The sequence below is a fragment of the Colossoma macropomum genome, unplaced genomic scaffold (genome assembly GCF_904425465.1).
Source record: "Colossoma macropomum unplaced genomic scaffold, Colossoma_macropomum, whole genome shotgun sequence".
Lineage (NCBI taxonomy): Eukaryota > Metazoa > Chordata > Actinopteri > Characiformes > Serrasalmidae > Colossoma > Colossoma macropomum.
In genome coordinates, this window is record NW_023495700.1 from 1 (window position 1) to 27,364 (window position 27,364).

General features: G+C 38.0%; 3 protein-coding genes across 3 annotated transcripts; 2 read left to right on the forward strand and 1 right to left on the reverse strand.

The window, feature by feature from the left end:
- Positions 1 to 106: 106 nt before the first annotated feature.
- On the forward strand, positions 107 to 5,986 carry LOC118802834 (polymeric immunoglobulin receptor-like; the record flags this gene model as incomplete). Its single annotated transcript, XM_036563261.1, has 4 exons — positions 107 to 445; positions 3,423 to 3,722; positions 4,767 to 5,060; positions 5,676 to 5,986. Coding segments are annotated over 4 exons (1,244 nt in total), but the record flags the coding sequence as incomplete, so codon positions are not given.
- Positions 5,987 to 6,486: 500 nt separating this feature from the next.
- LOC118802832 (CXADR-like membrane protein) lies at positions 6,487 to 9,165 on the forward strand. The gene is made up of 5 exons (XM_036563259.1): positions 6,487 to 6,520; positions 7,687 to 7,992; positions 8,275 to 8,292; positions 8,822 to 8,926; positions 9,077 to 9,165. The coding sequence occupies exons 1-5, from the start codon at positions 6,487 to 6,489 to the stop codon at positions 9,163 to 9,165; spliced, it is 552 nt and encodes a 183-aa protein (XP_036419152.1).
- A 2,932-nt stretch (positions 9,166 to 12,097) lies between these two features.
- Positions 12,098 to 26,857, reverse strand: LOC118802833 (cytosolic phospholipase A2 gamma-like). The gene is made up of 15 exons (XM_036563260.1): positions 26,831 to 26,857; positions 25,485 to 25,512; positions 25,224 to 25,335; positions 24,934 to 25,076; positions 22,616 to 22,817; positions 21,642 to 21,747; positions 21,412 to 21,552; positions 19,687 to 19,752; positions 18,874 to 19,029; positions 17,925 to 18,074; positions 17,634 to 17,762; positions 15,809 to 15,895; positions 13,401 to 13,555; positions 12,790 to 12,958; positions 12,098 to 12,654 (listed from the first exon to the last, which is right to left on the reverse strand). The coding sequence occupies exons 2-15, from the start codon at positions 25,508 to 25,510 to the stop codon at positions 12,479 to 12,481; spliced, it is 1,818 nt and encodes a 605-aa protein (XP_036419153.1). The 5' UTR covers positions 25,511 to 25,512; positions 26,831 to 26,857; the 3' UTR covers positions 12,098 to 12,478.
- Positions 26,858 to 27,364: the final 507 nt, after the last annotated feature.

Sequence of the window (27,364 nt, forward strand, 5' to 3'; positions counted from 1 at the left end):
AGAGTGAAATCAGAGCTAAAATCCTGCAGTGTGTACACAGAGTTTATGTTCTGAATATAATGAAAAACAATTAATGTAAGTTCTTGGTGATGTGGTTTTTCTGCAGGTTGCACCGTGGAGAGAGGTTTGGGGGCAGTCATCACCAAATCTGTGGGAGACTCTGTGGTGCTGCCGTGCTCCTGTACAAACCTGCAGGATGATCCACAGACAGTGCAGTGGGGATTTAGAAGAAAGTTCATAGGAGGCGACTACAGAGCTGATCACTCAGTGTTTCCAGAGGACGGCAGTCAGAATCAGAGCTACAGAAACAGAGTTCAGAGACTGATTCAGAATAAACCAGGAGATTTATCTCTAATAATCGCTAACCTCACTGAGGAAGATGAAGGAACATATCTGTGTGGAATCAATGGGAAATATAACAGAGCCATCATTCTCTATGTCAGAGGTAAATCTAACAGAGGATTAACCAGGGTTCCTTTCGATGGTAGTTGGGGTTGAGAAGAAACATCTAACTTAATCATCATGTATTTTTGGAACCTTTTATTTATAAAAGCAACATAATAATGCACTGAGTGGATCGTAGATAATCAGTTTATATTTTGTACCTGAGCTGCTAAAGTGATATTCCTCTATCCAGAGCATTTGACTGGCATGGAGCTGCAGACATATCCACTACTTGCTCAAAGCATTTTGTAATCACTCCACTCCAGCTCTGTTCTGGGTTTTTTTAGTTCCTCCCTCATACATCTGAGAAACCCTGCTCCATGTCTGCTCTGTGTAAGCTGTCCTTATTATATTTTTTGATGTCTTGAATGTATGCCTTTTTTGGGAAGGTAAGGACTGAAGGACTGGTGCGCAATTGGTGCAGAGGTCTTTACCATTCACTGGACTTCAAAGGCACACACAACTCTGTGTCCTCCTGGGCAACCGGCTTCATCACCACTAGATGGCCACCTCTAAACCTCAGCATGGCACTCTATATTTGTCACACATTGCTTCTCCCAAAGTCTGGGCCAAGAATGCAGGTTTAGACTTCAGCTATCCTGACTAAATTATACATTTTCTTGCCTTTCAACTGTCAGCATCAGCCATCCCCTCTCCAAGATTGGTGCTAGCTTACCTGTAAGAGTGCAGAGATGAACCACAATGCTTCTTGCTCAAACGCAGCACGTACCACTCTCACTATGCCACTGTAACCAACGACCACATGTCCACCAGTGCAGTGCAAGGAACTCCTTTATTGTTGATGGAAATGTGTCAGAAGACATGGATGTTTGCTCCACCATGGCCAGTGTTTGTTTACTGCACATACTGTTCATTTTGGCTAGTCCAGCATTCTTTCCTGCCAGCTTCACCCCCAATAGAAAAGCCCTAGCCAGATGTCCCAGCTGGCAGCATGTCCAGCTGCGGCAGCTGTGTATCACTGGCTGTCTGGCTGCAGATATGGTCAACCATCAGATCATTTCTGTCATCATCTGCCCCCAAAGCTCTGATTGCAGGAATGCTAGCTAAATGGAGTTCTTGGACACTGCCATCTTTGTTTACATCTGCATCTAGATTTTGTGCTGACGTTATGGAAGCCTGGAACGGCGCTCAATGACGGTTAGGCTCTGGACTAGCTGGCACCTCCAAGTTTGGCTCTCCAACGCCCCCCACCCCCCAACTGCTCTTGTAACACTCCTCCTTGGGTGGTATGACTCTCCTTCAATGCCATTGGTGCTGTTGAATATGCAAATTGTCCCCTCAATTGTCACATAAACAGAGTGCTCCATCTCTGTTTTGAGTTTTGCAGCTTAGCTTAGCTTCTAATGGCGAAATAGTCTAACTAACTTCCATTGAGGAAACCTTTTTATTCTGACACCAACTCTAGCAATAACCACTATTAGAGAGGACACAACTTATGCACGTCATTGATCCACACCATATAACAGCAAGGCTAACAGCTATCTCTACACACAATTCATGTCTGCATTCTCTCACTTCCCGCTCCAACTGACCACAGTTCTTCTATTTTTCCCCAAAGAAGGCTAGCCTCACATTCACAATAAGAGTCCTTGTAGCATAAACCCAGAAAATAAATGCTGTGGAACAAATGAGTTTCAGTTTGGTTTTGTTTTCATTAAATAAAAAGAAAAGAAATGGCAAGATGGAGCAAAGCAAGAGAACAGAAGAGCCAGCCACTCACTTCCATTCTCTTGGACCCCCAGGACCTCCTCTACTGGGCCTGGGGCCTGCTAGCTGAAACCCATGAGAAGGATGCTGACATGCCAAGAGAGTGGCAGAGGAAGAAGTCACCCTGGACCCTCATCCACCCACACCTGGCCGGATGCTGGGAGCTGCAGGGTACTCCGACAGGCAGGGAAAGTAGCCAGAAGAGTAGCAGGTGGCAAAACACCAGGTGCTCAGGAGCCTTCTGGTGAAGTAACACTTCTTGGTGTGCCCAGAGGAAACAGCCCCTCTATTACCTCCCCTGATCACTAAAGTGATCCATTTTTTCGCTGTCCCTGCTCCAAGGCGCCTCTCTGCATTCCTGTTTGTGCTTTGAGAAGGCCTGGAGTTACCCTTCTTTCCCCTCACCTCCCTGCACTCATGGATGTCGCTGTGACCCAGCCTGCATCCGAGGATGTCAGTGTTGCCCAGCCTGCAACCGAGGATGTTGGTGTTGCCAAGCCTGCGCCCGAGGATGTCGGTGCAGCACTGCCTGCACCCAAGGATGTGGATGCAGTCCCACTTATATCCAAAGACACAGATGAAGCCCCACATGCACCCAAAAACGTCAGTGCAGCCCCATCAGCACCCAAGGATGTCAATACAGCCCTGCCTGTTTATGCTGCCAGCACAGCCTCCTCTGATCTTCTAGCCTCCATGTCCCCTGACATTCTGGTCACATATATATATTGTGCTGTAGCCCGTCCCTCATGCTCCAATGATGACTGTGAAAGCCTGCAGGAAGACATGGCCCGAACCCTGAGTGCAGACAACAGCCTGTGATGAAAGTGAGGGGAGGATGATAACCACCTCCTGGGCAATTCCTCTTGTTCTGCAGCGAGGCCACTCTAATGGACCTGATCTTTGATCCTGGCGGCCAAGCGGCAGAGCGGGGAATGGGACAGAGAACTCTCTTTCCCTCTCAGCTCAGGTGCTCAATAGTTAGTACTGCTGCTGTGTTGCTCAGTGAATGCCAGCTGATGCCAATTTGGCAGTGTGGGCACCTTTAAAATGAGCAGAGAGGGAACCGAAAGAGGGAAGAGGAACGAAAAGTAGCAGTGAGAGAGAAAAAGAGTCTAGCCACAGTGAAGTGGGCAGCTGTGCCTACATACATATACATATATATATACACACACACATTTGACTGAGAGAATTGTATTGAGAAGTGTTCAGAGATGGTGTTGATGTGTTTATTTGTATTTGTGGGTCTGCAGGCTGTACTGTGCTGGAACAAGGGGAGAGAATGTTCTCCAGATCTCCAGGAGAGTCTGTTCTGCTGCCCTGTCCCTGTCCTGGAGACCAACAGAAGAACAACACTGAGAGAGTCACATGGACTAAAGATCAGACTGCAGTGTGTAATGATACAGAATCCTACAGAGGCAGAGTCTGGATGTTCGACCAAACACATTCCAGAAATTTCTCTCTCCTCATTTCAGATCTGAAAAAAGAGGACTACGGAATCTACACTTGCAGAGCTGGTGAACACACATCATCTGTCCAGCTAGAGGTCAAAGGTCAGTCGGTCTAACTATTACATAGTTTCAATATTGATCACACTAACTCAACATTTAAACTAGAAGCTTCTCTCTGTAAGACTGAAGACAACAGTATCAGTTACTGTAGCTGTGGAATGTGATGGTAGTGCAGATATGACTGCTATAATTACACACGCTAGAAAGAAAACTGAACACTGCCAAAAACAATGATGTAAATTTATTTCAATACACACAACAAACAATTTAGATACTAAAAAAATCTAAAACAGAAAAAGTCATTTGAAAATCTGACATTCACTAATTTATGAAGCCACACTCTTCTGTGGAGAAACAAATGTTTGTTTATTGAGTTAAACACTCAGCTGGTCAGCATTAGTGCCCAGTTGCAGCTCTGCACAGTAGCCTCAGTGAAGAGTGTGATCTGGCTCAGCTTGTGAGACTCTATTCCTAACTGTGTGTTTGAGGCCACAGTGTGGATCTGAACTCCAGCAGCAGTTCACATAAGTTTCCTACTGCATGTATTACTGAGAGTAAATGAGAGTGGCTGCCCACCAGCTGTGAGCTACAGGAGAATTACTCAGACTACAGTGGCTGGTAAAGCGAGCGGGACTGAGTTTAGTGAGTGTTCTGGTATAAAGTGGTTTTGAGTGATGAAAGAATTGAGCAAAACATTCCTTTTATTTTAAGGAGGTTTAAAAGATGCTGTTTCCTCTGCTCTTCTGCAGCGCTCACTGTTCAAACAGAACCAGCAACCTAATCAGCCAGATTCCCACTTTAAAGCAACATGCTATGAACATAATAATTTATTTTGATAACTTTTTTAATACAGTTATTATAAGTAAACATATCTTGAGCTTTTCTTTTTCTTACAGAATATTCAAAGTTTCAAAATGATGTCCACTAGAATTTTCAAAAATGGAAACAATCAATAGTTGCAGCGTAACATAGTGGTGTATAAAAGTTATTTGTTTATGTAAAAATAAGTAATGTATAAAATGTATAATGAGTTTTATGGTCAGTTAAAGAGTGTATATTATATAAGAGTGTATGTTGTTGTTTTAGGCTGCGCTCTGTCAGAGAATAAACAGACTGTTCCAGTCAGTAGATCCTCAGGAGAGTCTGTTCTTCTGTCCTGCACCTGCACTGACCTGCAGGACAGACCTGTGAGAGTTCAGTGGAGAACACCAAACCATGAAGATCTCCTTCAGCGCTACAGCGGCCGAGTTCAGACGTTTAACCAGAACTCTACAGGAAATCTCTCTGTACTGATCTCAGACCTGACTGAAGAGGACGGAGGAACATATTCATGCTGGATAAACCAGAATCAGTACAGGAACTTCAGCCTCACTGTTAAAGGTAAACTGCTGCATTCTGTCTCTTTCACATTCACTCATCTGTAAAGAAAAAGTCTCAACATGTCTAACTCAGACACTAAAACTAAAACAAATGGTGGCACAATTGAGCATATATTACCATGTGGCAGCAACAATAAATAAACATAAACATGTGCAAAAGGGCATTTCTGTTTTCATCTGTAAGTGTTCACTAATCACTACAATACCCAGCATGCAAATATGTAATACAACAGTTGGGATCGTCCCCACTGTGAAAGAATTCCTGATTGGTAACATAGTAGCTCATAAAAACGGACAGAAAAAAAAAAAATAATCAAACAGCCCACCCTCAAGTATCCATGCACTTTTCAAACAATCCTCACACCTTTAACATACATCATCAGAAGAGGGTTTCCCACGAATAAAAAAAAACAAAAAAAAACAAAACACATTAGAAACTTTTGAAGCACTAACGTATGAAGTGAGAAGGTATGTTCACAAAGGATGATAAATGGTTCAATGAATCAATGGTTACATTTGTCATTTTGGTCAGAGTGCCCCTTTAAGGCATAATGCACAAAGTAAAACAGAAGTTATGTAAATACTCATAATTACAGCATTCTTTTTGTTTCTGCAGGCTGCACACTGTCAGAGACTCAGGAGAAACTGATTATCAGATCTCCAGGACAGTCTGTTCTCCTGCCCTGCTCCTGCACTGACCAACACACCAAACCTGTAAGTGTGAAATGGGAGCATGTAGACTCAGGAGGGACTGAGGTATCCAATGAGACGACAAACTACACAGGCAGAGTCCACATGTTTAATAAGAACCTTCCAGCAAATCTCTCTCTACTGATCTCCAACCTGACTGAACAAGACCAGGGAACATACAGATGTTCAATCAACAACAAACAGTCCATCAACATCAGACTCAGCATTAAACGGTAAACTGATCCAGACCTTCAAAGTTCTTGTGTATCTTTACCTGATCATACTGTGGTATTACTGAAACTCACAAATTCATCAGCTCTCCAGTGAAGCTGTGAAGATGTTTTTGATCAGTACATTTATTTGAACTCATGTATAACTGATGTCACGCACATCAAACATGATCTCAGATGGCAGAAAAGGGCGATTATTTTATTTACCCTCTCTTTGATTTTTGTGAACATTTTCATGAATTTGTGAACTTGTTACTGTAGTCTCAGATGTCCACATGGTGACAACCAAGATGACAGATCAGTTGTCTCACAGCAACCTCTATTGTTAAACATGGCAAAATAATAAAAATCATAATTTTATAAAACGCTTTTTTTACAGAGCACTTTCAGACATACTTTACAGTTCAAAAATGAAACCAAAACCCACAAATATAGCATACAGTAACAAAAATAACATAATAAAAATCTAAACATGTATAATAGATGTAACGAGACAGGTGCATCATCATGTGTGAGGATGGAACTCACAACCTTATAGCTGGTAAACTAACACTAAGGGCAAACCACTAGTCAGACACTAGAGAGCAGTCTCAAGTGCAGAGCACCAGAGATTCAACAAGAGAAACAAGAATAAAAGGAAAATTAGGACGAAAGTACTAGGGAAGAACATAAGATCTAGAAACAACTAATGACTGAAAAGAGAGTGAAAAAAAACAAAGAATGTTGTAAGTCTTGATAAGGATTGTACCCTTAACCACCATGTTGCAGGACCAACATGCTATACCACATACCACTTCAGCGAACAGCAGCAATACTAACTATAGTTTTTATAATGACACACTCTGACTGGAGAGATTCTAAAACATAAACGAAAGATTAATTTCTGAATCTTTACTGGTTTACCGGTTACTGACTTAGAGCGATGTGCACATGACAACGTGAACCAAAATTGAGCGGAAAGCAGCATGTGAGCCCTTCAGTGAGGTGCCCACAGCTGTCACCACCCAGCCCTAATTACCCTGTCCTGGCTCTCCTGTATAGTATATAAGCATAATATACAGTATAAGCTGGAGAAACAGTGACTACTTGTGGAGTACTGAGGGCTACAGAGGACCGTTTTCAAAAGTGAGACATGGAATGTCAGGGTTTATTCACATAGTGTGGGGGAGGAGGCAACCAGATTCAACCACTTCACCAAACTGAAGTGTTTCCATATATCATGGATGGCAGGTCCCTAGTGAAAAGGGTGGAAATCTGCTCCATATGCTGATCTATCCAAAGGTTGATGGGCCAGGTCTACTGTTTATGACAGACAGGTACATGCAGGGTGCTGTAGGGCAAAAAAATACTTGCCAAAGAAAATTACATTTTCCACTATTTTATCATCAACATTACATATAACACTCAGAAGAAAAGTGTAGGTTCACTGGTGCTTTTGGATAGTAAATAAAATAGTTATATTTGTGTGTAGTCATGGTGACCCCTGGTTCCTATCACCATCACTGTAAAGAAGTCTCAAACATTTCACACCAAATCTGAATCACTCTGTTTACATTTTGAACAGTGAATTATGCAGAAAGAGTTGGTTTGTTTGCAACTCTAAGCAGGTTAGAAATGTGCAGGCCCAAAAGCCATGATACACCAACACTCAATCAGATAATGCAGTAGTAATGAACAGAAACATTGTGCTTCTTTATGTTCCTGCAGGCTGCACACTGTCAGAGACTCAGGAGAAACTGATTATCAGATCTCCAGGAGAGTCTGTTCTCCTGTCCTGCTCCTGCACTGATCAACACACCAAACCTGTAAGTGTGAAATGGGAGCGTGTAGACTCAGGAGGGACTGAGGTATCCAATGAGACGACAAACTACACAGGCAGAGTCCACATGTTTAATAAGAACCTTCCAGCAAATCTCTCTCTACTGATCTCCAACCTGACTGAACAAGACCAGGGAACATACAGATGTTCAATCAACAACAAACAGTCCATCAACATCAGCCTTAGCATTGAAGGTGCATTCTCTTGTTGTCAACTGTAAAAGACCCTCAGAACATAAAAACATGTTTGTACCTGATTTTGACAATTTTCAACACTCAGCAACTCAGTGTTACAGTGGGTTTATGAATTTTTGTAAGAATTGCTTTTTTTCTAATGATAATAAGAGCTTATTAATTGTCTACAGCATAATTTGCTTTGATAATTCTCAAAAAAATGTTTTAACTCTAGTTATGGAAATGTAAAAGTACACTATTACACACCTCTTTTTCTGTTTTTCCATGTGAAATCAACTGCAGAGAAGAGAGAAATCACAGGTCAGTCTGGTAAAATTTTACAGTATAGCAATATAGACTTTTGTATGTATTTTAATTCATATGTAATGTGTGAGAGAGCATATTGGTCTCTGTGAGAAATATTATATATATATATATATTATATTATATATATATATATATATATATATATATATATATATATATATATATATATATATATTTATTTTCCCTTTACAGCAAGGTTACTTAGTAATCAAGCAACAATATGCCAACAACTTGTGAATGAATATAGTAATTATCATTTTAATAAATAATGCATTTTGTTTTGTTAGTGATGAAAGATTATGAGAAGGAATTGTAAATAAATTACATTTACAGAATGGATGGACCAATGAACTAATACAGTAACTAAAGTTAATTAATATAGTAACCATGATTGATTATTCTCTGCCATATTTCCATTGACATTGACTATGTATGTTTTTGGCTGGACTGCATTTCTTCTGAAAGTGCTCTGAATATGTCTTGAATATGATTATTATTATGCTTTTCTTTCCGTGGTCTACAGGTTCCTTTGTCATCATTTTGTGTGTCTGTCTGGCTCTGCTGCTGATTGTAGTGATTGGAGGATCAGCACTGATCTTCTACAAACTGAGAAACAATAAGACACAAGGTACTAAACACACACACCCATAAACACAGTTCATAATTATGTAATAGGAGTATAAATTAGATCCCTGTTATGAAAGATTTCACTAGTGAAGATTAAATCCACCAGTCTTGTGAAATACAGCCCTTTGATTAACATCCAGTTTTTCTGCAGAGTCCATGTACACAAACACTGAGAGAAGAACACAGAACACAGTGAGTGAAAAGACTCTTAAACCAACTTCTCAATATAACCAAATATGAACTGTTTTAAAATGTAAAATTGTATACCAGTAGCATTCAGCACTGTTCTATGAGGCTACAGAGTCTGGAAATGTTTGATTTACTCCAGCTGTACAAAAATCATTTATTTAAAGCTGTGGCATTTGGAAGATGCTCTTATCCAAAGTGACTTACATGAGGATGGCAGTGTCATCCTTTATATTATACAAACCACAACCAACAACAATGTAAAATATACAAAGAAAATTAAGTTTTTAATAAAATCTCAATTCATATTAAAGTAATACAACATTGAGAACTGTGTACACTTCATAGAGTACAGTGGGAAGAAAAATATATATTGTTAAATTAATTATGCAAACAGTTAAACTTTATTTGATTTAAGTATTTTTAGCATTACATTTTTGTAGGTTTAATACAGAGGTGTCCAACCCTGTTCCTGGTGATGTACTGCTCTGGAAAGTTTAGTTACAACTTTAATCTAACAATCCTGATCCAGATAATCAAGGACTTCAGGAGCATCTGAATATTAGAGCCAAGTGTGTTTAACCTAAAATCTCCACAGCAGTACATCTTCAGGGCCAGGGAATGAATCAATGAACATGATATGAAGACTAAGGTTTGAGTTATTTTCTCCTGTATGTGTTGCTCTGTTTGCAGGATGATGATGTTGTTTATGAAAATTGTTCTTCAAGAAACCAGAACAAGATCAGCATGGGTCCAATCAATCAGAGCCTAGACCCCAAAACTGACCAATCAGATACAGTCTACCAGAGCATAACGTTCAACACCAACCAATCAGATTAAGTCTACCAGAGTCTAAATTCCAACAAAATCAAGTGTCAGTCTACAAGAATTGAGACTTCAACACCAAAAAATCAAAATCTCTCTATCAAAGCGTAGACCTGGGGTGTGGAATCTTATCCGCAATGTCAGGCAAATTCTAGAGTGTTCTAAATGTTATTTTTCAGCATTAAAATTCTGTCTTCGTGGTGAATAATTAGCTTTTGTATATTTCTGAATGTATTTTAAATGGTTCATGTTGTATGGGCTTTTCTTATTGGATCTTATAATACTGTCCTTTATTCAGTTTAATAAAGAAAACTCAAACTGTAACTTTTGTTCCCTTTTTGAATAGTAATTCTTTTTAGAAAAAAGGTCCTTTCTGCACATTTATATCAAATTGCTGTTCAGTGAAATATCCATGACACAAACATTAAAGAGTTGTCCAGGTTAGAGGTCTGTGCGGGACAGTTTTTTTCACTCCCATCTGCTCCTGCAGAAAATCACGATCATTTATCCCGCTCCCGCCCACAACCAAAATGATTTGTCCCGCTCCTGCACATCTGTTTGCAGCACAGAAAGTCTAACTAGTATTTCATCATGAATTACATCATAAAAAAAACATATTTTTTGGTTTTATACAGTCTTTTGTTTCATTTTCATCGATTTTCATGACTTATTTCAATATATTTTGCTGTGTGACCCACATGGAACATGGAAAAAATGGGGCAGGATCTGTTCTTTAAATACCACACAACCTCAGTGCAGTGTCTGCCACTTTACATGTGCATTCTGTTTGAAAGCGCTGACCACTTAACATGTGCGCCAAAATGAAAAATCAAGACTTTCCATGTTGCTCACGCCATGCAGAAGCAGTATGTGTGAATCAGGCCTATGAGAATTTGCATGTTGTTCACGTGATCGGTTGCTCGAGAATGACTTTATTCATTTGAATTGTTTTACGGTGATCATTTTATATTGTTTACATATATGATTTACTGATCGTTCTACTTTATTTAGGCTATTCATTAATTTGTGTGATTTCTCTTCATGTCTGCTTTCGTCCACTCCCGCCTGCAGCAGGCAGGTTTCCCGCCCACCCCACAAGTTGCTGTGGCAGGTCCCGCGGGAATCCGTGAGTCTTTTTCAGCCTCTAGACCTCAAGAGCTATTTAATTTTGTCATGCTGTTCAGAGCCCAGAAGTATTGTAATCATAACATTTGTGCCAAAACCAATTAAGCTAACATAAAGTCAGTTAAGTGTATTACGTCTTTCGAAGTAAATGCATTTTTTCTAAGGCTACATTTACACAGCAGGTAAAAGTGGCCCAAATCTAATTTTCTCACCAAATCCGATTTTTTTTGTTTGGCTGTTCACAGTATCTTTCAAATGTGATCTGTATGTGACATCAGTCTGAACAGATCAGCTCTTAAACTGACTCACATGCGCAAAAGAACAGTGCTTCATGCTGCTTCACGAGGCTCATCCAGAGGTAATCAATCATCACTATGAACGAATGCCTGTCGCTCCCAGAGATTTCAGTTTCATCTTCACCAGCATCACAGAAGCCATAATGAAGTTCCGATAGTTGTCAGCTGGGCTCATCACCCAGAACATTTTCGAGCTCGGAGTAAAAAGGGCGCGGTCACTTCTTTGGTTCATATCCTCAGATTCTTAAACTTGCTTTCAAACTTTTAACTGTTCTTTGACGCTGCAGCCTCGTTCTCCTACGGCCATTTCTTTCTAAACCTCTTCGAACATGGAGTGGCAGCGATAAGTCTGTTCTATTTTTTTTAGTATAGAAACATCATCCTAAAGGTTTATGAGTCTCAGTGGCGTGAAATTATGACGAATGTCGAGTTAGACTGACATAAAAGTTGCATGAATTCTAATCTGTCTGTTCAGACTGAGTCACATTGCTGCAGATTTGATACGTATTGGATTTCAGCACCACATATGGAAGCATCTCTAATCGGAATTGAAAATCTCAGATTCAGTGTGTTTTTGCTGTTCACACTGACACACAGATGACAGATCTGTGTCACATATGAAGAAAAAGATGAGATTTGGGCTGAGAAGTTTACAGGAAAAGACAACAACAATATCAAGCAAAACATTGATTCAAACAATCTGAATAGAACAATGAAAATTTTTAATCAAGCAACTAAAGTTTAGTTAATTGTCATTCAGTAACATGTTATTACACCTTAACCGATGCTAATAAGTGCTGAGTAATATTTTTGTTCTAGATTTCTTTTGTTACAAGTTGTTAAATGTAAATTGTTGCTAATTTTTCTTATCACGACTGCCATGCCACGCATTGTAAGAGCATATAAACACATTTCTACCCTAATGTTTCAGTGAAAACAAGAACAATTGAACCCATAATTGAGGTTCTATCAGACCAACAAATAAAACAAAGCTGAAATGGTTATAAATCAATAATAAATGAAAGACCTTCCTGACTACCCATGCAGATATAACTTGCCAAAGGACTCATGTTCCACACATTTCCTTGGCATGCTGCAGTGTTTTACTCCATACATAAGATTCAATCAAGGTTGGTGAAAGATTGCTTCTGTGTAACGATGTAACTAATCTCCTTAAGCAGGTTCTCCTTGTTGCTTTTGATGTTCGATCCAGATTTCTCCAGAAGATCTCTGATATCATTATGACTGTAGTTCATCCTCTTAGTGGCATATCTTTTGCGCCACTTCTCAATTTCTCCTGTGGAAACAGACCTGTACTGTTTAGAGCACTGCTGCATTTCTGTTATGTCACACATACTCAGTAGACCATACTACCATAACAATGAAGCCAAAATACATGCAAAATATTAAATTTTCATTATGCTGTAGTTACCTTTGCAGTTGATCTCATTGAAAAGAGGGATGTGAATCACAGTTGGAGCTTTGGTGTTGTCTTTAAACACATAGAAGTCCTTTGGTTTTTTCTTTTCTCCAGGAGGTAAAACAACTTCAGGGAAAGGAATCTGAAGGTCTTTGCATATTTTAGCAGCTGTGAACACCGTCTGCAAAAAAGTGCCCATCCTGTAGTTAGTCTTAAACGCTGTACATATACTATGTGTGTGTGTGTGTGTGTGTGTGTGTGTGTGTGTGTGTTTGTGTGTGTATTGGCTGCCCTGCCCACCCTGTGTCTAATATATATAGTATAGTCTAATCATTCTTTTTTTAAATAACATAGTTTGTGTTTTATTATATTAGATGTCATGACACCGAGTTCACCTAGTTTTAGGTTTGAATTGCCATATATGCACTATAGCCTCCTGAGCGTATTGTAAACAGAATCATTTACCATTTATTAGGTCATATATGAAATGATTATGAGCTTTAGTACATTGTAATGCATTGTATAGGTACAAGTCTATACACAAATCACATAAGACTGTAATTGTCTGCATATTTAAAATTATACAAAATGCGGCTTTCACTGCTTGTGCGTCTGTGTTCTACCTTAAAAGGATCTTTTTCACTGAAGTCCAGGGAGATGATGAGGTCGATGTCTCGTTCTTTTCTCAGAAAAGAGAAATAGGGTGCATTGAGTATTGCTGCAGTGTCTTCATATTCCCTCGTTTCTGACAGGAGGACACTGGGGTCCACGTCTTTCACTGATGGCACAGACAACATAAAATACATATAGGCAGGCCCTCCTACAACTTCTTTAAATAACTCATTAATTATATGGATTATTATACTTTTCTACTTGTCTTTCATTGTTGTATCTGGAAAGGTAAACGTTTTCTAAAACAAAAATGTTATTTAAGCAGACAGTCCAAGTCCAAGCAGACAGACCTCTAGTTGAATAAACATCAAAAGTTTAGGCTTTTTTTTTGATAATATATTGTGCAGTAACAATTCCAGAAATGTGCTATATTTAATTATGTGTTCTGTAGAGAATGTGTTATTTGCTTACATAGTTATATGCAATCATAACCCCCCAAAACATACAAAACCATATCAGAAAAAGTTGGGACTAATTAAACTAAAATGAACTGAAAAGGTAAGGGTACAGCCTGCACTGCCTGCTGCCTGCTGCCAGCAGAAGGCGATGGCGGCAAGGGGCCATAACTTCAGGGAACTCCTATTCCCAGAAGCCCTTGGGGTGATTAGGCTGACACCCCTGCGAACTCCTCTACTTAAGGCTGTGGCAAACAGCAGCCCAAGTGAAACATAAAGTCTACCTTCCCTTCATACTTACAGTGGAAGCATATTTCACGTTTCTAGTTCAGCCTTTGTTTGAGCGCGCTGCTTCCAGCGTTTCTTTTGTTTGCCGTTTGCCCACCTTTTCAATTCCCCTTTCTTGAGGTGTTTTACCTGTTGTCACTTGTGCTTCCTAGTGGCGCAGCGGTAACTCCACAGACCACTGATTAGTACATCGCAGCACAATATTGGATGTTTTGCTTCATGAATTTTCTTGTTTTTCAAAATGAATGTTCATTTAAATTTTGATTCTTGCAACATATTTTAGAAAAAGCTGGGCCAGTAAATTATTTATCACTTTGCAATATTGCCACTCCTTTTCACAACAAGGTTTAAGGTAGTCTTTTTTATGGAGTCTTCTTTTAAAATGCACCACACGTTCTCACTGGGGACAGGTCGGGACTCCCCAGTCCATCACCTGCACCCTTTTTCACAGCCAGGCCTTTGGAATGTGTGCAGATTTTGCATTGTCTTGTTGAAATATGCAGGGTGTCTCTGGAAAAATGTGTCTTGAATGCAGCATATGTTGCTCCAAAATCTCTATGTACTTTTCAGCATTAATGGTGCTGTTGCAGAAGTTTAAGTTACCTTTGCTAAGGGCAATGACCCAACCCCACACCATGACAGACCCTGGCTTTTGGGCTTGTTGCTGATAACAGTCTGGGTGGTCTTTTTCGTCTGTGGTCCAGATCACACAACACCCATTTCTTCCACAAAAGACCTGAAATACTGATTCGTCTGACCAGTATACATGCTTCCTTTGTGTGATGGTCCACCCCAGATGCCTCAGAACCCAGAGAAGTTGACGGTGTTTCTGGACACAGTGTCATATGGCTTCCTTTTGGCACAGTAAAAATTTAACTGGCATTTGTGGATGTAACTACATATTGTAGTGCTTGATTAAGGTTTGTCAAAGTAATCCTGAGCCCATGTGTTTTTTTATGGCTTATAGATGAATGATGGTTCTTGATGCAGTGCTGTCTGAGGAATCAGACAGCTCAGTTATTCAGCTTAGACTTGCACTCTTTACACACTGAAATTCCTACAGATTCCTTTTAATTTTGTTATGCACTGTATATTTATATTGTGAAATATTCAAATTCCTTCCAATCTTTCTTTGAGAAACATTGCTTTTAAAGATTTGAATCATTTTTTGCCTTTTTCAAAGTCACATCATTGTTTAATTATTGTACCTCATTACTAGCCCTAAATAGCTGCATTTTTGGAATGCATTGCAGGCCTGAATGGCATGTTTACCAGACAAAACAAAACAAAACATTAAATATCTTGTGTTCATACTTTCTGCGATGAACTACAAGTCAGAGTACGTTTTTCACCATCCCCATTTTTTCTGATTTGGTTTGTTCATTTTTCAGCAGGGGTGTTCAATTTTCCCCCAAATATTTACATTAGACTGTAAAAAGTCTCAATAATATTTAAACACTATATTTATTCCAAGGTTATACAAACAAACATAAATACAGTAAAAGCAAGCAGAACTTATTGTTTTCTGTAAAATTATTAGCATCTTGGTTTGTCTAATATTAGTGTTTCTCTAAAGAAATAAATACTTCCTGCTCATATAATTAGCTTTACTCATCATCTCACATGATTGCACAATACTATATATTTTATTAAATAATTAAATTGTAGTTTCCCACCTGACATTTCATTGAGAAAGTTGTATGTCTTTCCCCAGATCCAGTGCAGAACTTCCTCTATGGACCTAATAATGGTGATCCAAATCTCTGACATAAGAATATACATTAAAATGTAAGGTTAAAATAAAGCTGACATGTAGCCCAAGATTTCTAATATATTCAATTATTCTAGATTTCTAATGGCTGAGATATCAACAAGAAAAATCATCTATAGTAAATTACTGGCAGTACAGCTTCCAGAAGAATACTAAAAATGTGAAGCCATGTTAGCGCACTATAAAAAAAGATGATATTATTAATGTAATTCTAAACACAATACAGTTTCTAATGTGTGTATTATATGTCTTCTAATGTGCTCCCTTAGCTGTCCTGGTTTTTAATGCAACACAGACACTTAATAATCTGATAACTGCAGAAAGTCAGATTTTGTCAGCAATCTGATCAACAGGCCTACATGAGTCAGACAGTAATCAGATTTCTCATTTGCAACAGACCAATAAACTCACAGAAGAAAACGTGATGGAAACGTAATGTAAATCTCAAACTTCATACTGCGGCTTTTTTCTAAATATTGCGCCGCTTTACCTGAAAAATATGAACATACATCATCAAGAAGATGATGAATATTTAAAAACTTCATTAAGTCAAGCATGTAGCTGGTTTAAGCATCGCTCCAAAAGTGTTTTGCTGCCATCTTGTGGCAACACTGCTTGCTTATTCCTGGTGCAGTGGTCTGTTTTCACACATGCACAGGCTGAGAAATCCAAAAGAAATCAGAGTAAGAGTTTACCTACACTGAGAAATCTGATAACTGAGCTAAAATTTCTTAATCGGATTTCAAGGCCTTACTCTGATCTTAGAAATTAGTGTGCTATTTACATGAACATTTGAATAATCAGATAACTGCAGAAATCTGATTATGATCGGATTATTTAGTGCATAAAAATGCTGTGTATGCAGTGTTGCACAGTAAACATTAATCTACAGCAGTTACATAGTTATGATTGCAAAGCTGAAGTTACAGAAAGGCGTTGACATGAAAACATCACAGGATGAAATACCTGAAACAAAAACGACCACAATGGGTGGAAAAAGAAAACACATCTTTGGGGAAGGAGTCCTGTTATAAAAACTCCTGTGAAAGGAGCTGTAGATTAAAAAAAAATGCTGAGAAGCTCCAAATCCAGTACTACAATATAGAGTCGTGTGCAAAAGTTGCATATCCAGGTCAAAAAGTGTGCAAATCCAGGTCAAATCACGACATGTTTTGTTGATTTTCTCAGTGACCATAAGTAAACACATCCTCTTCAAGGAATAAACTTGAATGTGGCATTTTTTCTTCAGATTTTAGTGCACAATTTTTAATGTATTTGCTCACTTTAAAATATTGGGAAAAAAAAATAAATAAATAAAAATAAATAAATAAATAAATAAATAAGTCCATTTTGAACAGACCAAATTTAATATTTTTATATTATTATTATTATTTGATAATAATTATTTTAGGGTTTTATGTTATTATTATTATTATTATTATATTATTATTAGATAAATAATCATGATTTTCATTCAAATGTGCAGATGTGTGTTTTCTCTGGAAGATGTGTAACATTTTCTCTCTCATCAACAAAACATCATTTGATCAGGGATATTTTTGCATCTGCAAGTCAGGTTATTCATGCATTAAACTCACTGTCCATTGTCACTTATATGTGTCAAGAAAAGTCACACTGCTGGGTTTGTAATTCAGTATAATTCATTCAGCAGTAGAGTCTGAGGTGCAGTGTTTAGAAAATGCATCAGTGGAGGGTAGATTTGTACTCACTGTCCCAAAAATTCTGTCCTTCCAACATGTCTAAGAAAGAACTGTGAACAGGCAGAGTGACAGTGTCTGTCTCAGAGACAGTCCCTCCTGATGTCATCTGGTTTTCAGGACTACTGGTCCCACTGCTTCCTGTCTCATCATATTTAAATAAAGAGAGGGAGTTTCTCAGTGTGTGAGTGTCTTTTCGAACGCTGGTACAAAATAGATTATAATAATTAACTAATCATTAAATGACAGTTAAAAAAGAGGCCATGTATTCTTTGCTTTGTGGGATTTATGGGATAAAACAACCTCTCTCATTGATGTCTTCAAGGTGACCTTCAGTATCCTCCTTTCTCAAGTGATGAAGATTCAGTTCCACAAGCCTTAAAAGCTCCTGGAAACCTTTCTCCATGGCTGGTGTTTGTGATGTAGGATTTTCTTGGTTGGTTTCTTCCATTTCTAGTTAACCAAAGACAATCGTGAAAGAGACATAAAGAGAGAAATACAGGCATATGCAAAATATTCCTAATAAAAATATGTTTGTTGATATTCTAAGTGGAAGTTACTGTTTCTAAGAAAAAATACACACATAAAATTAACAAAACATGTCATGACTCTAAAGTTTACAAAACATAATTCAATAATTCACCAGTATTCACAACCAAATGAACATTTGTTAATGTAAACCTTTTTTTCACACCATAGTTTTCTCAGATTGTACACTCTTAAAAAGGATGGTTCTTTAGTAAACAAAATGGTTCTATATTGATCTAAGGACACTCAAAGAACCCTATGTATTATTAAAGGTTTCTTTGCATCATGAAAGGGTTCTTCAGATTGACAGGGGATATGCATGAATGTGCTGTAGATGGTTCTATATAGCACACAAAAGGGTTCCTCTATTGTTACAAGCTTGACACTGTGACAACAGAAGAACTCTTTTGGGTGCTATATAGAACCATCTACAGCACATTCTCCATTAATCTAAAGAACACTTTCATGATGCCGAGAATCCTTTAATCATGCAAAGGGTTCTGTGAGTGTTCATGGTTCTATAGAGAACCATTTTCTTTACTGAAGAACCCTTGAAGCTCCTTCTTTTTTTTAGGAGTGTATGATAAGTGAGTGGTTGGCTATGAGCCAGACTGTGTGTCTTTTCAAATGCTGGTCAAACTAGATTAAAATAATTAACTTAGCATTAAAAACAGAATTAAAAGATTTAATTCCTCAGTTTGTGGGACGTATGGGATAATACAACCTTTCAGGAGCTCATTTATGGTTTCAACGTGACCTTCAGTGTCCTCCTTTCTCAAGTGATGTAGGTTCAGTTCCAGAAGTGCTAAGAGCACCTGGCAACCTTTCTGTGCAGCTGGAGGTTGTAATGTAGGATTTTCTTGAATGGTTTCTTGAATTTCTAGTAGACCAAAAACAAAAATCATGAAGGAGACAGAGAGAGACATATGGGGGGCTGTCCAATAGGAAAAGAGCTGAAGGTCATTGCTATTGGGCAGTCCTCATCTTGCGCCTAAGTTATCTGGCTAACTGAGAAATCCTGAGAAATTACCCTGCTGTCAAAGGAGACGTTTTGTTGATATTCTAAATGAAAATAAGTTGCAATTTATATGTTATTTCTATTTGTATGAGTTTGACTTATTGGAACAAAGAAAATGTAAAAGCTAAAATATAGAAATGTGCCATATTTTTTCCCAGGCCTAATCTATTTATTTATTTATTTATTTATTTTCCCCTAATATATTAAATTGAGCAAATACACAGTGAATATGTATTTCACTTACAAATTGACCGCCCAAATGTTTGCATATGATTCTAAATTGTACAAAACAATTCAATAATTTACAAATATTTGATACAAAACCAAAAACATTTTTTTATCACACCTCAGTTTTCTCAGATGGTGTGATAAGTGAGTAGTGGACTATGGGCCAATTATTGATGGCTGCAAGAAATATGTTTTTGTTCCACCACAACCTAAATCAGTACCCATTAACTACAGGATTTTACTCAGTAAAGGAGGAATGAGTGTGGAGGTTAAACAGAGAAAGGTACATACTCATGATCAGGTGGTATAGTGCCTTAAGAATCTCTTCCATATCAGCCAGCATGCTGGCACACAGGCCTGTACAAATTCCAAACCAATAAAAACAGTCAGATGACAGAATTTAGAAAACCTGGCAAAATTGACTGAAATGTATTCTGTGACCATCCATGAACAGTGAGCACATTCCAGCAGACAGTCACAACACCCATTACCCCAGTGTATGTAGGGCCAGATGTTCTTAATCATTTCATGCTGATGGGATTTGGGAATGCCAGTGCTAAAAAAAAAGAGGCTGAGATCTCCCACATCACTGCTGCCGGAATTCACTACCAGCAGTCATTATGAAGCCCTCATAACCCAGCATCAACAGCATCACCTGCCTCACAACCAGGAAGTGCTTTAGAAGTCCTAGAATTGATTCTATTAAAAGGTAAATGTTTATTTCCTGTCTCCTTTTATCTACTGTTTCATTATTTTATGTTTTAAAGCACTTTGTTGTATTTTATGTGTGATGATTTATAAATACGTGCTATATAAATTAAGTAATCTTTACTATTATTAGTAGTAGTATTTGTATTAGCAGAGGTGAGGAGTCACGAATTTGGTGACTTTAGGCGTGACTTGAGAAAATCGAGAAAGACTTGGGATTTGACTTTGACTTCAACACTAGTGACCTGGACTCTGACTCGGACTTAAGCGTCATGACTCGGAGAGATTCGAGACTCAAAGTGGAAGAAATGTGGAGCGGCGTCTGATTGCAGACGGGACTCTACACAGTCGATTATTTTTCATGTGATTGAATTTGTTTCTTGCCACAAATTGAATAAACATCAATGTCATCAAATGTCTGTCACTGTGTTTATGCTTGGTTTATTTTATTTCGGGAGACAAGAGAAGTTCACCTCCATAAGCTGGAAACAAGCGAAGCATCAACAGCATCAGTGCACCCTCACTCAGCACTCATCTGGAGAATGGACCTTTTTTCCTCATGGTAGCAAAACAAAAGAAACCCAGTTCTCTCTGTTTGACCAGGTTTAACAGCTTTAACAGGTAAAAGAAGTGCAACATTGACCACAAAGCTGAAGTTGACTTTTTATTCACCAGCTTCATATTGAAATTTGCCGCTTCACCTTAAATGGTGCAGCAGTTATGGTCTGGCATCTGATTGCGGCAACATTTAAGATGGAACGGAAAATTAAAATAAGAAGCTGCTAAAAAGTCAACTTCAGCTTCACATATTCACCATCATTTTAGTGTCTTTTCTGTAAACTTTGTTCAGCTCAGTTATTTTGGTTTCTGTTGTCTAAATTCAATTCAAAATAGCAAATAAAAACAACTAAACTGTTTTTAGTTGGCTGAGCAAGTTTTGCTGAAGAATGCATTACTGACTTGTTTAGAATTCAAAGATTAGGACTATTGACTCGGGACTCGACTCAAGACTCACCTGTACTGACTCGGGACTTGAATCAAGACTCGACTATCTTGACTTGGGACTTGAGTGTGAAGACTTGAGACTTTCTTGTTACTTGCAACTTAGTCATTTGTTCCCACTTCTGAGTATTAGTATTAGTATTAGTATTAAGAGTAATTGATGACGAGTGACTTGTTGCCAAAAATGTTTAATTGATTTGCAATTCCATAAGGCATGTATGTAGAGTGTTTAGGGTGCAGTGTGAAACAAACCAAAGAACCCATTTTAAACATGTACCAGGTGTAGTTTTTTAACATGTGTGTTACCTTGTAGGTACAGCATGTCGCTCTCAGGCTGGTCGTTCTTCTTCTCTCCATTCTTAAACTGACTTCCCAAATAGTGGGAATCCACAAAGGCTCCAGTGAGAGAATAACCAGACTCATCCGGAGTGATCTCAAACCAAACATCTACAGACAGAAATTACTGTAGGTTTTCTATTGTAACATAAAAACACACATGTACACACACACACACACACACATATTTGATACATTACCTGTATTCAGTCTATCATATTTACACTGCTTATCAATCACGCTGTAAATGGGGTACGGGTCATTGGTGTGCTTGCCCCTCTGCTCTGAGAGTGTGTGTTCATCTATCTGTGAAATACAGATAATAAGGACTTCTGCATTTTAATGTTTTAATGTATCGTCATGGCCAGAAATGTTGGCACCCTGGTAGGTTTTCTTGTTTTAGCTTTATTTTAGTCTAAAACCAAATAAACTGATATTTTCTAATAATGTACACACTTGTGCACATTACTGTACACTGTAAATGGTAATCGTATATTTCTACCGCAAAGTTCTTAGAAAGTTTTTATAACAAAATTATATTTTACTGAAAGTTTTCAGGAGAAAAATGTATAGACTTTTTAATTTAGTTATTAACTAACTAACTAAACTAATTTAGTTTAATTTAATTTAAAATTTAAATTAATTTAGTTAGTTATCTTACTAAAAGGGATGCAAATCATGGAATTACTGTGTTATGAATTACATTCTGATATTTTTCTTGCAAAATGAGAATGTAAATAATTTATTATTGGCTCCACCACAACAGTTAGCCAGCTAGCACTTGGCTACACTTTATTGGAGTACCAGTCAAAACAAAACACACATGATTAAATGTATGTTTTTAGTAATCTAAAACTAATTTTAAACCTAGCTGCTATATAAAATGATAACTTGCTAACATTAACTAGCTTTCACAGTGAATATTATATTTCCAGTAAATAAAGTAGTTGGTCACATACACATTGAGAAATTATGACAGTGATAAGTTTTTCTACAAGCAGATTGTTTATACAGTTGAGTACATATTGAACTTGAAACAATGTTTCTGTAGAAATACTGCACTAATCATCACTATGAATAATGAAAGTCTTTGAATATGTATTTTGATAAACCGTGTTCTATGATTTGTGGGGATTCATATGAAAGTCTGACCAGGGGTGTAAATTATTCTTACCTCTTTCACCATTTTAGACACAATCAGTGCTGCCCACACATCAGTCAGACTGAAGTTGTGTTTTTCTGAATAGTATTTCACCAGTTTGTGACCCATCTCCCACCATCTGACACTGCCTTCAGCAAGCCTTTGGGTGATGTTATGTTTCACAGTCTTCAGGTTGGTGGACCAGTCTGGTTCTTTATATAACGACGCCATGCACCTTCAGAGAGCAGATGGAGACAGTGATTTCATTTAACACCAAACATCTAGAATTCTGTTAGCTTGAAGCATCTTTCTCCTTTACAACGAGTGGAGTGTTTCATTTCAGAGTGTGATGATATTAATACACAAAATGACCAAAAGGCAGCAATTTAATGCAGTAATAAAGACTCCATAAGTGTTGTGCAAAAGTTTAGGGCCTTGCTTAGGGATATAAGCAAACTGGAAAACAGTTATCTGGGTTAATAAGTATATTTTTGCTTTTAAAACATCATTCAAAAATAAGATAATGCTAGGTGTAATGGTGGAGGCACATCGGTCATTTGCAAGTGCAAAATGGCTTTATTTGGTATAATCCAACTTTCATTGCCAAAACAGACAAGAGGTCAAAACACAAACAGGCATCATCAGAGACGTAGCAAAAAACTGAACGTCAAAGCAGGTTTCAAAACACAGGAATCAACCAACAAAGGAAAATGGCTTGAAACCGGTAATAAAAGAGGGGAATTTTGCAAACAAACAGGAAAAACAAAGCAGTATATGTAGGGGTCTCAGTTAGTCCAGAGCGCCCGCAGGCAAAGTCAGGCCTGTGGCACAATCCTGTTTGGCCCCCGAATTTATCTTGATCTATTATTATTTCTCCCTGAGACGCACAACAGTCCCCAGCATGCACTGCAAGTGCACATTCTGACCTTCTACCCCCAACAACAATTTATGGGCCAGCAGTTACACAAAAAGAAAAAAATGCCTGTTTTCTAGGTCAAGCAAATAGGCGGTTTTAAAAAAAGACGACCTAAAACAATTTATTTTTATTTAGAATTATTTTTCGAATAAGTATTGAAATGCTATTTTGCTATTGCAGTTTTGGCATAAACAATGGCCCATTCAGGTCAGGGCAAAATGTTAAGTAAAAACTGAATAAAAACACACCTGCCCCACAGATTTACTGATACTTTTTAAAATGGCCCTTTTAGTGGTTGAGTTTGACACCCCTGATCCAGAGAATGGTCTGCAGGTGTGTTGAATGGAGTGTTACATGTAAGCATGTATTTTGTTTTTTGTGCTTGTCTCTCTCTCTCTCTCTCTCTCTCTCTCTCTCAGGCTCTCACTTCACTCACATGTGAGGAGGATCTCTAATCAATCAGAGGCCTGACTGGTGTAATTGGGGGGAGGGGCAAGAGGGCTTCAAAAATGGCTGACGAGATAGAGGACGTGTGTGCTGTGTTTTAGTTTGTGGTTTTAGTCTTGTGTTGGGAGTGTGCTTTTGTTTTAGGTATTTTAGCGCTTCTTTTTATTTGGTGGATGAGTTTGTCTCTTGTGTTGGGAAAGTGCTTTAGTTTAGTATTTTACCTGCACACTTAACTTTAACTTTACAAAAGATTGTTTGGTTATTTGTACCACTTGGGGTTTAAAACGGGTAAGAGGGACCTGTACATTCTCACCATGTGGAGGTCTACTCTAGTTCCCCAAGTTAGAGTGTGGGCACTTCCTCATGTACTTTAGGAGAGTGTAGAGTAGTTAGCTAACCTACAAAAGGAAACAAAAGCTAAGTACTTTTTGTTTCACTGTAGGCAGACATGGTTAGGTTTGGTTTGGTTTTGCTACTTTCTTTGGTGCCGTCCACAGTTTGACTCTTCCAGTGTGGTACTAGATATCACAGCACACCAATTTTATTGGGGTTGGTTTTAATAAAATGGCTTCAAAAGCTCTATTGGTCTGTTTCTCCAGCTTTTAATCCATCAACAGTTCAGTCTTTTAATGCCATGTTACTGATCCCACAGTGCCCTAGACAAAATGTGGGGTTGTAACAGGAGTGGGTGGAGCTAAGAAAAGAAAACAAAAGCACATGGCCTAGCCATGTGCAATACCCTGCAGGGCCAGGAGGGGGTAGTTTGTGACACTGAGCTGTGACAAAGAGTTTGGAAATGGTTAAACAAACATACACTCAAAATCACTACCTATTGTAGAAATATTATTTTTGTTTTTGTTTTCTTTTGTTTACAGAAACAGCTTTTTAACTATTTTTCTCAGATGTGTAAAACTTGTATTGTGTATATATATATATATATATATATATATATAGTAATTGAAATATCTGATGTGTTCTTGGTCAGTACCAGGTAGATCCTGAAATTCCACTCAGGTACATGATGCAGTCCAGCAGTGCATCTTCTTTCAGCTGACTCAGTGATCCCAGCAGTCCAACCATAGCTCTCAAACCACCACCAGAGCCCAGCACTGCGATGTTAGGCACCTCATCCTGCCAGCATTACAACAAATCCTGAACACTTGAAACAAACAGCTTCTGAGACTCAGCTAATTACACTGCAGAAAGCAGAACAGTACAGCAGGGTGTTGTGTAGCACGGTACAATAACTATCTGAAGGTTATGTTGAGTTTGATTTACCTTACTGCAGAGTATATTGTGCTGCTTCAGGCACTGTAGAACAGTCTCTCTCCTCTTGGCCAAATACTGCTGTTCAGCTTCACTCAGAGAGTGACCAATTCTCACCTCCCTGCTACACACATTACACAGGAGTGGATTAACAAGTGGTACCTTTGACTAGTGTACACTTCCTGCATGTACCATTATCTTAGACAGTAGTGGATTTTTATAATAAAAATATTTCTAAAAGTCTCCAACTGTATTTTCAAAAAAAAAAAATACCTTTCAGAGCCTATGATCCCACCCATCTCTGGAAAAAAGGAACGGAAAGAGTAGGGGTATTAACTAGAATAAATAAAAATAGAATCAAATTTTATTTTCTAATTTCCGAATAAATTTTAAGAAGCTACTTTTTTTTTTCTTAATTCTAATTGTGAATCACAATGATGCACCCCTTCATAAATTTCAAATTTCCATTCTTTTTAAGGTATTTTAAGATTATCAATAGTTTTCTTTGTTAAACATTTAAGGCTGAAAAACAGAAAGATTGCCTTTACAGATACTGTATTTTGCATGTGCACATGTTTCCAAGTAATCACATTTTTTATTCACATGTGATCACATACATTACAACCTCCAGTTATAGTAACTTTTCTGTGTGTCTGCCTTTGGCCATTTTGTGCTTTTTCCCTCTTGTGTGTTCCTTTATGTGCAGGTTCATGATTGGCCACATGGGGGCACACTCCTGTCTAAAAGGTCTCCAAGTCAACATCTCAAGAGACACTCAGGGCTCTCCCCTCTGTTGTGACCTTGAAATGACCCAAACCAGACTATCCTCGTACTCTTCACTCTGACTCACTTCGCTTTGCTTAATTTGTGAAAGCTTTAGTGCACATTTGGTAAAAATATTGGACGAGCGCCTTGTTTTATTTATTCCTTTTCTCCTGTTATAAGTAGGGACTTATGGTAGTTTGTTGTATTTTTGTTTTATTTCTTTTAAGGTTAGTTTTTCATCATTAGTTGTATTTTCTATTTTAGGCATACACATCCTTGAAGTCTTCCCCATTCAACTTAGCCACTTGTCAAAGCACTAAACATGAGCTAGTTTACTCATTAAAAAGTGTCTGGTGTTTGGTCTGGTGACAGGGGGTATTAACATATTTTTTCACATGTGATAATACATTTGTAATATGTGAAATGTGGAAAAACCACATGTGAAATTCATGTGACTTTGATGCAGCGCTTTGTTTGTGTCCTAAAGACGTGATTGTGCATCAGCCACAGACCATTTTACATCCATAAATATGGACACCATATTTATTTTAGTTAAATATTATCAGCCCTTTATAAATTCCCTTTTAAATTCCTGCCATTTTACATCCTATTACCGTTCCTTATATTGCTCTCTTTCATATTTCATCCAATTATTTACACATTTAACTACACACTTAAACGTATTCTAATAATTACTAAACAATGCAATTAACAAGATCCTGTGAGCATCAAAACTGTTCAAGATGAATCAAATCTTTATCATTTCCATTTTCCCCACTAATAGTGTAAGTAATTACTAATGTCTTATATGACTGCAGCTGCTGACATAAAATAGCTTAATAAAAAGTACATACCTTCAGTTGATGATCTGTAGAGGTCTATAAACAATCTCAATGCAGTGAGAGCTTCAGAGCGAGAGTACATTTATAGTGATTGTGGGCGTGTTGTAGAGATAAGGAAATGTTAAAGGGGTGGATGTTAGCAATGTGGCTTTAGCTGCATTATGGACAGAAGGGAGGGCTTTCATTTTAAGGAATGAATCTTGTTTTATTTAAAACAGCCTAACTGATATTAAGTTATACACTTTGAGCATGTTGAGCTATATTCAGCTTCAAGTTATAGGTGGAGATCAAAAAGGACCAGAGAAATATGCCACTGTAATAAAAGCGCACCACTTATGTTGTGACTCTTTGCTAATCTGGTTACTCCTACTTGTAGAAATCTACAGCATTTTAGTGGCACTAACAGTGAATCAGTTCTTCTGTGTTTCAAATTCTTGTGCAATATTCTCAAAAACGTTTACCCACATTTCCCCTGAGGATGAACCAAATGAAACAGTACAAAGGCTAGCATTAATGCTATAGCATTAGCATTAGCCTCCTCACCAG

Bases quoted from the DNA above. Each gene is read 5' to 3' on its own strand.
- LOC118802832 (XM_036563259.1), top strand. From the start codon at position 6,487: ATGTGTGAGGATGGAACTCACAACCTTATAGCTG. The intron at 6,521-7,686 runs GTAAACTAACAC...ATGTTCCTGCAG, and splicing joins AACTCACAACCTTATAGCTG to GCTGCACACTGTCAGAGACT. The intron at 8,927-9,076 runs GTACTAAACACA...GTTTTTCTGCAG, and splicing joins GAGAAACAATAAGACACAAG to AGTCCATGTACACAAACACT.
- LOC118802833 (XM_036563260.1), bottom strand. From the start codon at position 25,510: ATGGGTGGGATCATAGGCTCTGAAAG. The intron at 25,077-25,223 runs GTAAATCAAACT...TAATGCTGGCAG, and splicing joins ACAATATACTCTGCAGTAAG to GATGAGGTGCCTAACATCGC. The intron at 19,030-19,686 runs GTATGTACCTTT...TTGGTCTACTAG, and splicing joins ACTATACCACCTGATCATGA to AAATTCAAGAAACCATTCAA.